A 19,194-nucleotide genomic window follows, 5' to 3' on the forward strand; every position below is an offset into this window, starting at 1 on the left:
TCAACTTTCCTGCTTATTTTCAAAAAGATGGATTATCATAAAACCTGAATGGCTGACAGTACTACCATGACCATTAAATTGTTCATGGATCAGAACTCAACTCTGTCGAAGTTGCTTCCTTGTAAATTTTGATCATGAGTTTTAAATGCTCTCAGCAGAATGTGGATATGACTACATTTGCCTAACCGTGATTTGATTCTGATGATGGTTCCAGGATGTCTTTTGGTTTCATATCCAAATCATCTGTGCCTATAATATATTTTCTCCTATGCTTGGTCCTGTTCCCCCATATTATCCAGGATTAATTCAGAGGGAGTCACCTTTCAGAAATGGTGCTGAATGTATATTCACCAACCTTAGTGTCCACCATGTGTACTCTACCTGATTTTCTCTGTTCATAAACTGAGGTTTTCATTCCTGGAGAGGCAAGATGAAAATCAATATCTTTTCCTGCTTTATCTGAAACGTGGTAGTTGATCTCCACTGAGGTGAAAGTCACTGTACAGAAGAGCTGAGGCTAGCTCAGGAGCAGGCTGGCTCTTGTCACCCATCCTGTTGGAAGAGGTGGACTCATCCAAGTTGTCTGAGAACCTCCAGATAGCGGTGTCAATTGTCCTCAGAGCTGGGAGCATAGTCAGAGAACGGGAGAGATCCAGGTTGGGCTGCAATCACTTTCTGAACACTTGTGGGCCTCTGTGCCTCAGTACCCTCTTCCTCCTAGTGTTTTATTTTGAAAATTTTCAGTCCTACAAAAAGTTGAGAGAATAATAAAATTAACTTCTGTGTATCTTTTACTTAGCAGTTGATAACATTCTGCTTAGCAATATTCTTTATTTTTTAAAATTAGTTAATTAATTTATTTTTGGCTGTGTTGGATCTTCATTGCAGCCTGCGGGATTTCTCTAGTTGTGTAGAGCGGGGGCTACTCTTTGTTGCGGTGTGCGGGCTTTTCATTGAGGTAACTTCTCTTGTTGCAGAGCACGGGCTTCAGTAGTTGTGATATGCAGGTTCAGTAGTTGTGGCTCGTGGGCTCCAGAGCGCAGGCTCAGTAGTTGCGGTGCACAGCCTTAGTTGCTCCGCGGCATGTGGGATCTTCCTGACCCGTGTTCCTTGCACTGGCAGGAAGATTCTTAACCCCTGATTCACCAGGGAAGTCCCGCAATATTCTTTAAATGAATTCCTTCTCTGCTACATCAGGCAGTGTCTGTCCCAAGTGATCAGGGACGTTGGCTGACAGACTGTGAACAGGAAATTCACAGAAGAAAAACAAATAACAAAGTAAACATGTGAAACATCTTAAACATTTCCTCCTTGAGAAAATAATTTCCCCAGATGAGCCCAGTGCCCAGCACCTAGCAAGGTGATAGTAAAGGTCTGTAGAATCTGAATGATTGCTGTGAACACTGAGGCCTGATGGATAGGCTGGGGCCAGGCTAAGAAGAAAGAAGCCAAAGCATTGGGACACCTTTGTCGTGGGGACTAGAGGGCTCCTCTCCTTACTCTCCTTCCCTGCTCAGCACTGGCAACAGCAGGTACAGCAGGAGTGGTTTGGCCCACTGGGTGCGTGGTGTCAGAGAAATAGTCCAGAAATGTCAGGGCCACATCACTGGGGCTGACCCAGCTCAGTCGGGGCAGTGGTAGGAGGGGGAGGACCAAGGCTCCTGACCAAGCCAGGCTCCAGCAAAACTCCTCCCCCCTCAGCTGCTGAGCTGATGATAGCCCTCCCTCACACGAGAGTACCCAAAATGCGCTGTGTGGCCAGATCCGGTTAACCGACAGGTAAAGACAGCATTGAAAAGGCAAATATTTACACTAAGCTAGGCTCCTGGCAACCAAGGCCCAAAACTGTAGGATTCTGCAGCAGTACGAAGGGGGTTTGTTTCTTTTTTTCTTGCTGCTGTTATAAATTACCACAAACCTGATGGCTTCAAACAACACAATTTATCATCCTACAGTTCTGTAAGTCAGAAGTCCAACACAAGTCTCCTGGGCTTAAAATTAAGGCAGGGCTGCTTTCCTTTCTGCAGACTATGGGAGATTCCATGTCCTTACCTTTCCCACCTTCTAGAAGTTGCCTACATTCCTTGACTCATGCTCCCTCCTTCATCTGCAAAACCAGCATGCTGCATCTCCCTGATCCGTACTTCTGTAGTCACATCTCCCTCTGACCACAGTCAGGAAAGTTCTCTGCTTTTTTTTTTTTTACCACTCAGCGAGGCATGCAGGATCCTAGTTCCCCAACCATGGATCAAACTGGTGCCCCCTGCGGTGGAAGCTCAGAGTCCTAACCACTGGACCACCAGGGAAGTCCCAAAGTTCTCTGCTGTTAAGTCCTATGTGGTTACACTGGGCTGATCCCAATCATTTCTGATAATCTCCCCATCTCAAGGTCCCTAACCTTAATCACACCTGCAAAGCCCTTTATGCCATGTAAGGTAACATATTCACAGGTTCCAGGAATTAGGCTATGAACATCCTTTTTTGGGGGGAGGGGGTAAGGGGGGGAGGCATTAGTCTCCCTACCACAAGGTGTGGTAAGGAGAAAAGTATAATATTGTTAATGATAAGTAGGCAGCTCTGTACATAACGACATGGATAGTATCGATGATATATTATGAAATGGAAATAAGCAAGTTCAGTAAGTATTTATAGAATGATCCAAATTTTGTGGAATCTCCCTTGCCCCCAATAAATGCTGAATGAATTCTCTCTGAGCCGCACCCCACCGTTCATAGCCTGGCTTCTTCGGGGAGATGGTGGAGCCTACCTCACCCACTCAACTCTCAAGGCACTGGTTTCTTCACAGTCCTCTTTTAGGAGAAGAGTTTAGAAAGGTCCAAGACACCAGAGAGTAGAGAGGAAAGGATCTGATGCAGCTTCAGCATAGCAGGGGACAGCCAGAAAGGACCACACACTGCAATTGGCCAGAGGCAAGTGTCAGCCAAGCAATGTGGAAAGTGAGAAGGTGAGGCTTACAGGAATTTGCCAAAAGGGAAAAAGGGCATTTGAAGGAGAGTCTTTGTTTTTAATAGTGCTGAATAGAATCCAAGGCAGGATAGAAAATCCAAATAGGAATTCTGCAGTTTTAAATAGGTTCTGAGATGCAGACCCAAGGACCTACGAGAGGAAAACACCCATGAAAGGAGGCTGTGCCAGTAACTTAAGTCACTGGGTGTAGCATTCCCCAGGGACGGTGCCCGATCCTTGGCTCCTGGGATTGTCCTGTTGTCCCCACAGTGTCAGCGGGTCTTGGCTTCAGCATTTCCCTAATGCTCTCTCCATCCAACCTGAGGATCAATGCTACCTCTAACTCCCTTTATGCTTTTAGTGAGCACTGAGTTCTTAACACATAATAATAGCAGTCTCTGTAGTTATAATTTTAAAATTCCTCACCTTCCAAACTATATACAATATATATCCATGAAGGGATAGGCACCAAAACTTAACAATGTTTCCTGAGGAGAGGACAGTGAGATGGGAAGAGACACAGGAAGGCAACTTTCACTTTCACTCAGTAGACCTGTTTGTATTTTTGCAACAGACATACATTCATGTATCAGAATTGTAATTAAAAATAAAAAGTGCTTGAAACACTGTGGTTACTACTGTTTATAGTTCTGTACTGCTTGATTTATTTTATACCAAGTCTGTGTGGTTTTCCCAATAAAATCACCCTGACAATTGGAAGAGCGTGGTGGTTACACACAAGCCTGTGAGGCAGAGATTCCTCACCAACGAGATACTTCACCTGTCTCAACTTTAGGCGTCCCACATACTCTCCCTCAATTAGTGAGAATAGTACTTGCCTTCCCGGGATCTTGTGAGGTTTTTCCCCTCCTTTGTATGGAGTCTGACTTCCTAACTATCAGGAAACAAAACGGCTCCCCTCTGTGTCCCATTTCCTTTGGGTCTGTTTCCTGTTATGTAACAGCACAAATCTAAGAATTCAGTCGGCATGAACACCTTAGGTGGCTGCTAATAAATTAATTATTGGGCTGATTTGAACTCTAGATTGGATTCTCCCGGTTGGCAGTCTGGAATCTTCTGATTTATCCTTACAGTATTTCCATTTGCCACAAAGCCTGCACTCAACTGACATTGGCTGTATTCAATGGAATTTAACACAGAAGACTGAGGATTGCCAGCCCCAAAACAGATCTAACCAGGACTGACTTTTCCGTTAATTCTATTTTTCTAACTGAAGCATAGTTGATTTACAACGCTGCGCCAATCCCCGCTGCACAGCAAAGTGACTCACTTATACACAGAGACATGCTTTCAGGATGGACTTCTGAGCAGGCAACCACCTTCACACTCATTAAATTAAACCATTTAACGAGAGTTCTCTCTGGATTGAAGGGTCACTGTGGTTTTAAATGTCCTCTTTATAGTTTTTCGTATTTTTAATTTATTTTTAATTTAAAAAAATTTTTATTTATTTATTTTGGTCACGCTGTTCAGCTTGTGGGATCTTAGTTCCCCAACCAGGGATCAACCCCTGGGCCCCTGCAGTGGAAGCTTGGAGTCCTAACCACTGGACCATCAGGGAATTCCCTATAGGTTTTTGATTGTCCCAATTTTCTACCACATGCATATATTATTTCTGTGGGCAGACAAAAACAAATGTGAGTTAAATAAAAACTGCCATATATTGGTAGTTTTTGTTGTTCCTGCTTGTCTGCACCTTCTCATATGCTTTTAATCGTTGCCCTGATCCAAGCCACCCAACGAACCGTTTCCCACGAACCCCTTCTCAGAAGTGGTTGTCTAGTGGACATTACGAGGCCTTTCGAATCACATGGACCAGCATTTGAATCATAGCTCAGAGCTAACGTGGACGAGCATCTTAATTCTCTGAAACTGTCTCTTTATCTGTAAAAGAAAGTACGACCTACCTTCTGGATTGTTGTGGTCTGGGTCAGCAGCTTCACAAACTTTAATGTGTATACGACTCACCTGGGATGTTGCTAAAATGCAGGCTCTGATTTAGCAGGTCTAGGATGGGCCCGAGTGTCTCCATCTCTAAGAGCTCCAAGGTGTTGCTGATGTTGTGATGCATGTACCATACTTTGATTAGCGACATAACATTTGAAAGAGCCCAGGCACAAATGCCCTACGTGTGCTTTTACCTCTCCTTCCAGGGGGCCTGGATTTTCTGGCTGTCTGATGAGTTCACCCCCAAAAAAGTGCTGACTGAGATCCACTGAGGTGCAACGCAACTCATTTGAGCTTTAACCTATTCCTATTTTCTCCCCACTTCAGTATTCTTCTTTTTCTTTCTGTTCAAGGACTTCATTCTTCCATGGCCTAACAAAGATACAGGTACCTGTGCTTTTAGGTTTTTTTGTGTTTTTTTTTTTTTGTTTTTGGCCGCACCACGCCGCATGTGGAACTTCCCTGCCCAGGGGTTGAACCCATGCCCCCTGCACTGGAAGCGCAGAGTCTTATTAGGTTATTTTTGTTTTAAAAGAGCTTTCCTGAGGTGTAATTGACATATGATAAATTACACTTAAAGTATACACTTTAATAAGTTCTACTACATGTATATACTTGAGAAATCGTCATCATACTCAAGATAATGGATAAAGTGTCCTTAGGCTCCTGGTGCTCCTTCCACCCTCTGGAAACCAACCATCTGTTACATAGATTAGTCTGCTTTTTCTAGAGTTTTAAATAAAAAGAATCATACAGCACGTACTCTTTCTTTGTCTTGCTTTTTTCCTTCAGCCTCATTATTTCATCCATTATTCTGTGTACCAATAGTTCATGCCTTGTCTATTCAATGATTTTTTAAAATTTATTAATTTATTTTTGGCTGTGTTGGGTCTTCGTTTCTGTGCGAGGGCTTTCTCTAGTTGCGGCGAGCAGGGGCCACTCTTCATCGCAGTGCACGGGCCTCTCACTGTCGCGGTCTCTCTTGTTGCGGAGCACAGGCTCCAGACACGCAGGCTCAGTAGTTGTGGCTCATGGACCTAGTTGCCCCGCGGCATGTGGGATCTTCCCAGACCAGGGCTCGAACTTGTGCCGCCTGCATTGGCAGGCAGATCCTCAACCACTGCGCCACCAGGGAAGCCTCCATGCCTTATTTATTGCTGATAGTATTCCATCCTATGGATAGCTGTCACAGTTTGTTCATCCATTCGCCTGTTGATGGAAGTTTGGATTGTTTCCAATTTCTGGCTGTTACCAATAAAGCTGCTTTGAACAGTTTTGTACAAGTCCTCATCATGAAAATACACTTTCATTTTCTCTTGGGTAAATACCCAGAGTGGAGTGGTTGGATCATATGGCCAGCATATGTTTAACTTTTTTAAAAACTGAAACTGTTTTTCAAAGTAGTTGTACCATTTTCCATTCCCATAAAGAGTGTATGAAGTCCCAGTTCTTCCACATTCAGAAAATATTTACTATTATGAATAACATTTATTGTACAAAATTTTTTTAGAAAAGTCATTAGGCCAAAAAAAAAAAAAAATCTGTCATTCATCCCACGAATGGGAGATAACACTGTTAAAAGGTCATGTTCGTACATTTCCAGAAGTTTGCCCTCCTAGGCAAACAGTGGTCTCCTTTTTAAAAAAAACCTGAAAAAATATAATTTTCTGTCTTCACTGTTTTTTTTTTAAAAAGTGTTTTAAAAACTGGTTTTCCAAGTGAATAGATCAGATTCTATCTTTTAAGAATTTTAAGTACTCCAGTATTTGTCTGTGATGTGGTAAACAAAGAATATAGAGGTGACCACCAGCCCTGTCTCTTCCTAGGCTCCCAAGGCACTAGAAAACAATTCAACACTAACATTCCAGGCGTTAAGACCCTTAAATGAGTTAACAACAAACAAACAAACAAAAGGGAGGGACAGGAGTGTCTTTACTCATAACTTTATGCCCAACCATTATTCTTTCATTTCGAGAGAGTTATAAAGAGCTGATAGAAAAAATAGGTAACTAGCATCAATAATCATAGTACACTTCTTAATCATTACTGAACACTCCCTCTGTGCTCCCTGGGGCTCTCTCCGTGCATTATCTCCTTTCACTAGGTCTGGGGAGAGTATCCTACTTTTTCTAGTTTAGACACAACCACCACAGTAGGGATAGTTGAAACCTCTACAAACATGTAAAAGAAATCCAGATGACATTGGTTGAGCTCTTTGGGGAAGCACCACCCAACACCCTTCAAGTAAAAACCAGGGTGATTTCCAAGATCTCTGCCCCTCCCCCTCCCCATGGTTCACTTCCTCTTCTGAGTGTTCCACTCAGAAAAGATCCCTGTTCTCAGCCACCAGTTGATGTCAGCATCTTTTTATGGTATCTCTGGAGTGGAGGTTTCCTTAAGGAGTCTAATACTGACAGGCTCTTAAGAGTCAGTAGGCCTAACTTCTTTGGCTGGGCCCACAGCAGATGCAACCCGAATTCTCACTAAAATTGCCCTGTCCTCTATCTTCCAAGTGTCTGAAGCACGAATGACAAATGAATCAGGCCCATCTGAAAACTAACACTTACCCTTTGTTTTCATATCCATAAAAATGTAACGGGGTGATTCCTACATCCTAATGTTTACTCACGTATTCCCTCGCATGTTCATTCGTTCTTTCATTCGTAGGTCCATCCATCCATCCTTCCATTCATCCATCCATTCACTCATTCAGTCAGTTTACCAAGTATGTACTCCATGCCAAGTACCATTCTAGTGTGGTAATTTGCAGGGAATGATGGGCTCGGTAAAGTCTAACGCTCTAAGCAGTTACTGCTTTTACCTTTTACTATCAGGGGTCATTTCCCCACAAATCAACAAAACAAAGAAAATTACCTAAACTACAGAGGCAAGATACAGGCCAGACTTTCTCCACACAGGGTTTTTCCCTGAAGGGACTCAGGAAGCAAGCAGGTCCTCCTTCACTCTGGACGGTTCTCTGAGCTGTCCTCATGAGGCCTCGAGGTTTCTGGACGACTTTTCTTGCCCAAAGAATCCCAAAGCCCTACAGCGTACTTCCGGGCTGTAATTGTGAACCCAAGTTCTGATTCTGCCCAGTACCATTCAATCTCTGTCCTTACTCTCATTAATTTTTCTGGGCTTCAGTTTTCCCGATCGAAAACCAGGTTCTAGGCTCCTAACTCGCTGGGGCATGCCTGGGGAGCAAGTGCCTTAGCGTTTCTGATGCTGTTCCGAAAAGCGAAGGTTCCTCCAGACTGAAGCTCTCGGGTGGGCGGCCCGCGCCCCAAGCTTGGACGCGCACTCCTGATAAGAGGGCGCCGATGTACAGACAGCGAAACCACCCGGTTCAACCCTGCCTTCCCAAGCATCACGAGACTTATCAGAAAATGAAACTGAAAACCGGGAAGTCCCTCTTTCTAACCTGCCAGGGCCTCGCTCGCTAGGAGACCGGTGACGGCCCGGCGGGCACGGTTCTGATTGGCGGCCTGGGCCTGGCTTTAAGTGCGGCCGCGGGACCGGGCCGTCAGTCCGCCACCCGCGCTTCTCCTGTAGCGATGGCTCGTTTCGTGACCTTGGTCCTACTCGGGCTTCTCTCGCTGTCTGGCCTGGACGCCGTCCAGCGTGAGTGTCCCCTCCTCCCTTTCCCTCTTCCACCAGCCCGTCCCTGTCCCGCTCGCAGGCACTGGGCACTAACTCCGTACCCCCCGGTTCCGCTCCCAAGGTTCGGTGGAGTAGCATGCGGCTTTTTCTCGGGCTGTGGAGGCGGTGGGGGGTGGTGCGTGGAGTGGGGAGGGGGTGCGACCCCAGGACACCGGCTTCTCCGGGATGGGGGGAGGGGACCTCTGGCACGCCCGCACCGGGTGGGTCGGGACAGAGAGACGGAGGTGGGGGAGGGGTTCTCTTCCGCTGGTTCGCGGGGCCTTTGGTTCCCCCCGCGCAGCGGGAGCTGAGGGCGGGCTGGGTGGAGACCACGCGACTGGGTGGAGACCACGCGTGGGCTTTGGGGGAGTCGCCGCCAGGGTGTATCAGTCCGCTGGGAGCCCGAGGGCCTCGAGCTTCCTCCAGGCGCCCGCCAGGTTCAGCTGCCTCTCTGCACTTTCCCCAAATCCGCGACGACCAAACCACGGCGAGGAAGTTGCACGCGACTCTTGTGGAATGTCCTGAGGTGTTTACATAGCGCTTCACGTCGTTCATTCTCTTGTTCCCGCTACCTGTCGCTCTTAATAATAATCATAGAGCTACCCGTTGGCGGCTTACTGACCTGCGCTATGTGCTGTATGTCATTTAACTGTGAAATGCGTCTACGATGTAAACAGGATGGCTTTATCATCAGCTTGTCATAGATGAGGAAAGGGAGGCTAGAAGAGCTGAAGTAACTTAATTACGCAGGGGATTTATGGCAGACAGTAGAGCCTGACCAGAGCATCTGGGGGGTCGTGAGCCCTTTGCCTGTAATCCGTGCGTTTTTCACAGCCTTCTGGGGTGAGATTCTCGGGAGCAGGCTGGGCGGACATGGGCCCCTGTTGCCTTTCTTCACAGAGGGCTCCTCCTTTGGCTCCTTGCCTGGTTCTTTCCAAGATGAACTGAGTATGTACTTTCAGTTTTGAGTAAGCGAAGGTTTATCGTTCAGAAAGGTTGTAAAACTAGGGATAAGAGCAATCAACATGCTTACCCAAGCTGTCTGTCAGGGACACCATGGATACTGACTCAGTACCTCCTAAATACCCTGCAATACACCGGACCCTCAGATTTTTCTCTCTCACAAAAGGCTCTGTGAAGCGGGTTTTTGTGTGTGTGTGTGTGTGTGTGTTTGTTTGTTGTTGCTCATGAGAAAAAGGAAGTTAGTTTAAAATTTATTTAGAAAAGAAGCATAATGTGTGTCACTATTATTGATATCTGTGGTTGCATATAGCTGTAGAAAAATAGCAAGCCGACATTAAAAACTATCTGAATTTGAAAATTTCCTAAGTAATACATGCCTGCAAGATATACAAGGCCATTTCTGGAACGTATACAAGAAACATGTAATTGTGATTCCCTCTGGGGGGATCTATTTTCTGCTCTTTCCCCTATGTGGGTTTGATTTCACTCTGGGTGTAGATAATTTTTCAATTAAACTACAGAAACTCAAACAACTCTCCCCAAAATCCTTAGCCAGTAAGTGGTTGAGGGCAGATTCAAACCCAGGCCTGTCTGATACACCTCCTCTTCTTAGAAGCCACTATTGTGATATTCTTCCAAAAAAAAACCAAAAAACCCACAAACTGCCTAGCTCCCTCAAAGAGACAATTCCAGGTGGGATGAACCTGTGCTCTCACTACTGTAGCACCTACATGTTCTAATTATTAGAAGCTCAAATGCAAAGAGGTTTCTGAATTATCTTCACTTTGAACTATGAAAAATTATCAGGGCTTCATGGTATGTCCAGTCTAGCTCTTGGTGGGCCTAGGGACCTTTTCTTTGGTGATGGGACATTTCTAAACAGATACATCTGGTCAGAGTGGCCTGGTACTCCACCTTCTCTCTACCACTGGACGTGGAGGATGAGCTGAACTTTATAATCTTGTACCCTGAGTGTATTTGTATTTAAGTGGTTATATACATATATTTATATCAGTCTGTATATTCAGTAGCAGTAACACTTCACTTTGGAAGAAAAATATAGAAATAGAGTTTATAATATTTTCTTTACACATCCCCATGGAGGGTCTAGACATGCATCCCATTTTGGAAGCCACTGTTCTGTAGCATTATGCAATATTCCCATCCTGGCAGATTATGGCAAACACTTGAGCATGCTGATTAAAAATACAGATTCCACTGTCACATGCATTACTCCACCTGGTCCTAATGGAGAGTATGTTCTCTCCCATTTGCCATAGTCCTCACCCTTCCCTATTGTTCTTACCCAGCCCAACAACTTCATTTAAGGTATTTGCCAGCTCCTGTAGGTGTTTCAGTTTTGTTTCTTTGTTTTCTAGCTCACGAAATCAGATACAGATTCAGATAGATTTGTCATATAAACTCTGGACACGATGAGGATGTTGTGTTTTGTAGAAATATACTTTGGGTTGACTCTGTTAGGAACCTGAGCAAGGAGGTAACAATAATTACACCTGCCACTTACAGAGCAATTGCTGTGTGCCAGGCACTGTACTAGGCACATATTGAGAAGTCTGATCGGTATGGATCTAGGCAGGAGGCAAAAAAAAAAGGAGTAAACATAGGGGGGAAAAATTGACTGGGTTGAAACAGAGTACAATAACGGGAATTTTTTTTTTTTTTTTTTTTGCGGTATGTGGGCCTCTCACTGTTGTGGCCTCTCCCGTTGCGGAGCACAGGCTCCGGACGCGCAGGCTCAGCGGCCGTGGCTCACGTGCCTAGCCGCTCTGGGGCATGTGGGATCTTCCCAGACCGGGGCACGAACCCATGTCCCCTGCTTCGGCAGGTGGACTCTCAACCACTGCGCCACCAGGAAGCCCAATAATTGGAATTTTTGATGTGGCTAATATGGAGGGAGTGTGAAGTGAGAAATGAAGCTTGATAAGTAGATTACGGCCAAATCATGTAGACTCTTGAGTGATAAGGAATTCTGTGGGTGCTGAGGAGCCAATGAAAAGTTCTTTAGATTCTCCACAGAAAGATTATTAAAGATACAGCACAATCTTCACTGACAGAAGAAGATATTAAGAGAAATCTGCTAGAAAAAGCCTGAAAGGCACGTGTAGGGGAATTATGTGGGAAAGATACTAAGTCATGGTTTATCCCAGAAAATGGAGGCTGCCTTTTGGAAAAATGGAAGCTCATTTGGCATGAGGGGAAATGGAATTGGGAGAAATGGAGGATCAAATATAAACACTTGGGGTCTGATCTAGCTTTAGACCAAGGTAGCCCCAAGTGAAATACTCTGCAATTTCATCTGTCTTCCCCTGCTGCTCCTCAGGTCCTCCGAAGGTTCAGGTTTACTCACGACACCCCGCAGAGAATGGAAAACCAAATTACCTGAACTGCTATGTGTCTGGGTTCCATCCACCCCAGATTGAGATTGATTTGCTGAAGAATGGGGAGAAGATGGAAGTGGAGCAATCAGACCTGTCCTTCAGCAAGGACTGGTCTTTCTACCTTCTGGTCCACGCTGAGTTCACTCCCAACGCAGTGGATCAGTACAGCTGCCGCGTGAAACACGTTACTCTCAGAGAGCCCAAGACAGTTAAGTGGGGTAAGTTTTCAAGTTCGTTCCTTAGCTGCTGACAGTTGTATCTGAACATAGCCACAGCATAAAGCTGCCTTGATATAAGAACATCTGCATACTGGGATTATCAGGGAATGTTATTAAAGCTCTGATTAGTGGCACCTTCTGAGAGATCTCTGCACAGCGTGGTCACGGAGACAGTAGTTTCCCTGTAGTGAGAGCAGGGAGCAGTAGCAGCACTTCCACTGCTACAGGCACTCCCAACGATTCTTCCCTACTGGCTTCCTTGGGCCTTCCTGATAGCCTCAGGGATACTCAGGACCAAGGAGAGTCTCAGGCAGGCACCGGTCTTGTCTGTAAGTCCTGCTATGGTAGTGCCCTCCATTCCTAGACTACTCCAGTTCTCTGGCTGGCTTGGGATCTAAGGCTAGTAGGCAAGGTGGGGACCTGCTGGGTTTTTCTTAACAAGGCACTCACGGTGAGGGACAGTGGGCTCTTCTGCCAGCTTTATTTATAACAGTTTTAGACATTTGTTAGTGCATAGTATTTCAAAAGTGAAACTTAACTGTGTCTCTTTCTCCATTTTCTTTTCTGTAGATCGAGACCAGTAACCAGCATCATGGAGGTGGGTTTCTAATCTTAAGAAAATCTTTTTTTAATAAATTTATTTATTTATTTATTTTTGGCTGTGTTGGGTGTTTGTTGCTGCGTGCGGGCTTTCTCTAGTTGCAGCGAGCGGGGGCTACTGTTTGTTGTGGTGGGCTGGCTTCTTATTGTGGTGGCTTCTCTTGTTGCGGAGCACGGGCCTAGGCTCACAGGCTTCAGTAGTTGTGGCATGTGGGCTCAGTAGTTGTGGCTCACGGGCTGTAGAGCGCAGGCTCAGTAATTGTGATGCATGGGTTTAGTTGCTGTGCGCCATCTGGGATCTTCCTGAACCAGGGCTTGAACCCGTGTCCCCTGCATTGGCAGGCGGATTCTTAACCACTGCACCACCAGGGAAGCCCGTGCGCCACCAGGGAAGCCCCAGAAAATCTTTTTTTAATGTCACTATCCTGGGGACTGTTATAGACAGCTCTCATATGATAACCCTCACTGTCTGGAGGACATTCATCAGGGTAGCAATTTAGCAGGCAGAGAAGAACCCCATGGGGTCACATTCCCTTCTCCTGTGGGGTGGCATGAGGAAGGCATGTGACCCTGGGTGTGGCTCTGCCAGCATCACTGACCCTCTAAAGGGAGGACAGAAGAGCTACAGGTGTGCTGTGACAGGACAGAGGCTGTGGTTACCCACAGCACCTTCAAGGGTTTGCTCTTTCTTCTGCCATTTCTGCCTTGGGCATCTCTGTGCCTTCAAAAGTGAACTGTTCCTTCCTTTGCATGGCAGTTGCTTTGTTATTCAGCCAGAAGGGAAGAGTGACATGGTTCTGCAGACGCACCGTTCCTAAGTGTGTGGGCACTGTGGTTGCCTCTAGAAGCTCCCAGTCCAATAGAGGACAGAAATGGAAACAGATTGTTGTAACCTAATGTAAAGCTACTATAACAGACGTATCTTGCAAGTATCTGTAGCAGCATGAAACAGGGAGCAATTGGACTTCTCTGCATCTTCAGTTGGAGGCCAGAGGCAGATAATCCAGCTTTTCTGGGAAATTTTACTCCACAGGGTATCTTGGCACTGAAAACCTATTCAAATTTCCTGTTACACTGTAGGACAGGGAAGGTAATTTTCGAGAGCATGAGAGAGTTTGGGTGACCTGCCCAGAGTCACAGTTACTAAATGGTAGAGCCAGGATCTGAACTATAGTACCAGCATTCATTCTTCTAAGGTTGTGGGGGAACCAGTGGGATAAACTAGTAGGATATGCTCTTTTAATGGATCTGGAAAATCACCTGCACCTACTACTTTTACCAACAGTGATTTATACAGCACAAGTTAGATAAGTTTGGTGGTGCTATCTGTAATCCAAATAAAATAAATGTATTTGCTAATACTCCTTTTTTTTCTTTTTTTCAGGTTTGAAGATGCCTCATTTGGATTGGACCAATTCCAAATTCTGTTTTCTTGCTTTTTAATACTGATATGCTTTTATGCTTTATGGACATAAATCAGAAGTTATATTGATGTTACCACAAATATCATCTTCTTTATAATTCTACCTAGGGCGCTACGTCTCCACATTTGACCTGTCTTGGCAGGTAGCTGTAGTGGGGGCTCTGGCAGCCTAGAGGTGGGAAAGACAGAATTTCAGGTTTAACATCAACATCTCGGTCAAATCTGAACTCTTCAGTCTCTTCTGCATACAAATCTGGATAATAAGATAGTATGCATGTTTAGCGTAAACCTCCAATTTGTAATTTTTCTTAGAATTTTGGAAAAATTTTGAAAGATAATTTTCAGAATTATGGAAATTTATTACAGTGGATAAAACATTTTGCCATATAAAATTCATATTTACCTCTTACCTCTGTTAGAGAGAGACTTGGTTGTGCCTATTTTGTTTGTTTCACTAATTAAAACAATGGTAAAACACTGTGTTCAGCTTCTCAATGGAACAACAGCTGACTTCTCAACGTCAGTGGGATCCATAACATAGCAGAAAGTAATCATGAATGTAGTAAAACAACTGCCTACCTACAGTTCCATACACAACAAAAATATCTTTTAAAAAATTACAGCAAAGTAAACGTCATTAGATAAAAAGTCAGATTTCAGTACCCTTTAGATCCTCACTAAAGGAGATTCTAAATGATGCACTTCAGGCAGAGAGAAGGCCTAAAATGTGAGAAGAAAGGAAGAGCAAAAGAAATGTATCAGTTCTATGTAAAAAGAAATCAAAAAATAAGCACATAAACTGAATATTTAATATCTAACTAATAGAGGGCACAGTAGCTTATGGAGTGCTAGTAATGTTTTATTTCTTGACATGGATGGTGGTTACAAGAGATTTTGCTTTGTAATTTTTTGTTAAATGTACATATATTCTGCACATTTTAAAGGAATGTTATATTTCACATTAAAAATCATAAAATTAATGTGGTTTATTACAGTAACAGATTAAAGGAGATGATTTATATGCTTATTTCAAAGATTCAGAATAAGTGTTCAATTAAATTTCAACACTCAATGAGTTTATGATAAAAAACTCATAGCTGGAGGAAAAATAGGCTAATTTACTTGGACTTATAAGGGTTTTCTTAACACACATAAACAGACACATGCACACATTAATAGAGAGATATCGGTATTTTACAGGTAAAATCAGAGATAAGATAAGGAGGCCCAGTGCTACTTCTGAGTGATATTATACTTCTGAGTGATATTATACTATACAGCAGCAAATTAAGACAAGGAAAAAAAGTAAAATGAATAAGGATTTGAAGAGAAGAAACAAAATTATATTATTTTGATGTTATATATAGATTAACTATATAGAAATGTCAATAAGGTATAAAAGATGAATTATTAGGATTAATAAGAGAATTTAACAAATTTGCTGGACAGAAAAATCAACATAAAAGTTAAATGCATTTATACTGGTAACAAAATGTAAATTAAAAATATTTAATTTATAGTAGCAATATACATAGTACTTAAGTATATATAAATATATATGCTATATATGTTCAAATAATAGTATTTAAATTTAAATACACATACATTTAAATGTATACAGTTTTTAAATATAAATGCATACACCAATGTAAAGCTAACAAAAGATGTTAATGGAAGCTCTTAATGGAAAAATTGTAGGAATTGTTTTATTGGAGGAAATTAATGAAGACAAAAAAAATGGGGAGAGAGTATGTTTATGGATAGGAAGATTAAATATCCTAAAGATATCACTTCTTCCTAACTTGATATATAGATTTAATGTAATTATTAACAAAATTTTAATAGTTTTTCATGAAACTTGACAAACTGATCCTAAAATATGGAAGAGAGTTAATGGAGAAAGAAAGACAAAGACACACCTGAAGAAGAATAAAGTGAGAGATTTATAATTAAAACAGGATGGAATTGGCCCAGGGATGGACAAAGACCAGTGGAATAGAAAAGAGCCCAGAAACAAACTCATGCATCTATGGAAACTTGACATACAATACATTCCAGATCAATGGTAAAAGGAAGGACTTCTGAGAAAAAAACAAACACGGTGCTGAGACAAATGGTTATCAATATGTGGGGGGAAAATAGGTCCCTACCTCACACTATGCACAAATGTAAGTTCCAACGGAAAAGGATTTAGATGCAAGATTCAAAAATTTTAAACATAGGAAAAAAATATAAAACCATTTTTATGACCTCAACATAGAAGTCACAAATTACATGCATATAGCAAGAGTGATTGATCTCATTAAAATTTAGAACTACATTAAGAGACCCCACGAAAAAAGTAAAACGTCAAGCCACAGATTGAATATATTCACCATATCTATAACAAAGATTGGTATCTAGAATATATCAAACACTACAAACCACTAAGAAAAAGGCAACACCCCAAGAGAAAAATAGGCAAAAGACTTGAACAGTCATTTTACAAAAAACTCCACACCATATATATATGGTGTTTAACATTAATGCAAATTAAAACCCATCATTCCATCAGATAGGCAAAAGTTTTAAAAATCTGGATATACTAAGTGTTGGCAAAGACATACCCCAATGAGAACTTATTACATTGCTGTTGAGAGCATAAACTGATAAAACAACTTTGGAAAACTAGAGTATTATGTAGTAAAATTAAAGATGCACATGCCCTATGCCCCAGCAATTCTACTACTAACATAGAGGAACTCTTGCACAGGGGCTGCAATAGATGTATAAAATGTGTATGCATATGGCTGATTCACTTTGTTGTACAACAGAAAGTAACACAGTATTGTGAAGTAATTATACTCCAATAAAGATCTATTTTAAAAAAGAAACTTTATTCCAACACTGTTTCTAACAGCAAACAATGGAAACAATCTAAAGTTGGATAAAGATACATTCAGACAATGGAATGCTATGCAGGGGCGAAACTGAACGAATTGTTGTTATAAAAATTAACATGGATGAATCACAAAAAATGTTGAGTGAAGAAAAACCCAGCAAGTCCCCCCAAAATATATACAGTGATTCCATTTTATACAAAACTCAACAGTAGCCAAAACTAAATAGCGTTATTTGGGTATATATTTATATGGAGTAAGATAAAGAAAAACGGAATGGTAGAAAATTTCAGAATGGTAGTTAACTCCGAGGCTGGCAAGGTAAGGGAATAGAATGGGGATGGGCACACACATTCAACAGAAGGGGCACACATTTAAAGATATTGGAGATACCTGAGTTCTTGCCTGGATGGTGGGAACAAGAGTATGTGTTTTGTTACTATTGTTGTTATCAATTAAATCATACATATTCACTCATTTGTATGTAGGGGGAGACTAAGGCTAGAACAGTGCTGTAATACCACAAAATAATAATTTAACTCACACATGGCTGCACATTGTATAAGTGCAGAGGCTCTGCAGTCACACTGCTTGGGTTCAAATCCTGACACTACCACTTACTGCCCAAGTACATCTGAATTAGAATTCCTAATCTCTCTGTGTTCCCTCATCTGTAAAATGGAAATAATAACAGTACTTACCTATAAAATTGATAAGATTAACTAGATAACACTTGATTGTTAACATTAATATTTAAGAAAAAACAACTATAAGGAAATAATCCTAAAAGTAAACAAGATCACTTTGAGTAATAGATTTATAAGTGACAAATTTCCTTTTTTCCTCTATTACTCAATGTTCTACAATGATATTCTGTAGTATATAAAGGTAAGTTTTTCAACAAATGGTGCTGGAAAAATGGAATATCCACATGCAAAAGAATGACGTTGGGTCTGTTAGTCATACCATACACAAAAAACAATCAAAATACATCAAAGACCTAAATGTGAGAGCTAAAACTATAAAACTCTTGTAAAAAAATCTTCATGATCTCAGATTAGGCAATGGTTTCTTAGACGTGACACCAAAAGCACAAGTGACCTGAAAAAGGTAAAAACTGACTTTTAAAAACTTTTGAGTTTCACAGGACACCATCAAGAAGGTGAAAAGACAACCCATAGGAGAAAATATTTACAAATCATATACCTCAGAAAGGTCTAGAATAAAGAACTCTTAGAACTCAACAATAAAAACAAATAACTCAATTACAAAGTAAACAGGATTTAAGTAGACATTTCTACAAAGTCATATATAAATGGCCAATAAGCACTTGAAAACATGTTCAACACATGAGTCATTAGGAAAATGCAAGTCAGGGCTTCCCTGATGGCCCACTGGTTAAGAATCCGCCTGCCAACGCAGGGGCCACAGGTTTGATCCCTGGTCCAGGAAGATTCCCACATGCCATGGAGCAACGAAACCCGTGCGCCACAACTACTGAAGCCCACGCGCCCTAGAGCCCATGAGACACAACTACTGAGCCCATGGGCCGCAATACTGAAGTCCTCCTGCCCAGAGCCCATGCTCCGCAACAAAAGAAGCCACCGCTATGAGAAGCCTGCGCATTGCCACGCTGCAACTAGATAAAAGCCCGCGAGCAGCAACGAGACCCAACACAGCCAAGAAATAAATAAAATTTAAACAAACAAAAAACCAAAATACATCCTCTTTAAGAAAAAAAAAAAAAGAAGAAGAAGAAGAAGAGGGCTTCCCTGGTGGCGCCAGTGGTTGAGAGTCCGCCTACTGATGCAGGGAACACGGGTTCGTGCCCCGGTCTAGGAAGAACCCACTTGCCGCGGAGCGGCTGGACCCGAGCCATGGCCGCTGAAGCCTGCGTGTCCGGAAGCCTGTGCTCCGCAATGGGAGAGGCCACAACAGCGAGAGGCCCGCCTACCGCAAAAAAAAAAAAAAAAAAAAAATTCCCAGCCCCTCCCCTGCTCCCCTGTTAAAGGGCCAGCATCCCCAACCACTGCATCCTGGTAGAAATGACAGAACACTAATTCATGAGAAAGAAAACCCTACAAAGGGCAAGAGAATTAAAGTGCATTTTTAACCATCCATGGTTGTGAGTACAGTTT

At 42.6% G+C, this 19,194-nt stretch overlaps 1 protein-coding gene and 1 pseudogene across 1 annotated transcript; one reads left to right on the forward strand and one right to left on the reverse strand.

The window, feature by feature from the left end:
- LOC136118454 (transmembrane emp24 domain-containing protein 5 pseudogene) lies at window positions 1–5,059 on the reverse strand (annotated as a pseudogene).
- A 3,409-nt stretch (window positions 5,060–8,468) lies between these two features.
- LOC136118104 (beta-2-microglobulin) lies at window positions 8,469–14,471 on the forward strand. The gene is made up of 4 exons (XM_065871279.1): window positions 8,469–8,556; window positions 11,879–12,154; window positions 12,725–12,752; window positions 14,139–14,471. The coding sequence occupies exons 1-3, from the start codon at window positions 8,490–8,492 to the stop codon at window positions 12,736–12,738; spliced, it is 357 nt and encodes a 118-aa protein (XP_065727351.1). The 5' UTR covers window positions 8,469–8,489; the 3' UTR covers window positions 12,739–12,752; window positions 14,139–14,471.
- Window positions 14,472–19,194: the final 4,723 nt, after the last annotated feature.

The sequence above is a fragment of the Phocoena phocoena genome, chromosome 2, assembly GCF_963924675.1.
Source record: "Phocoena phocoena chromosome 2, mPhoPho1.1, whole genome shotgun sequence".
In the NCBI taxonomy this organism is placed as follows: Eukaryota; Metazoa; Chordata; class Mammalia; order Artiodactyla; family Phocoenidae; genus Phocoena; species Phocoena phocoena.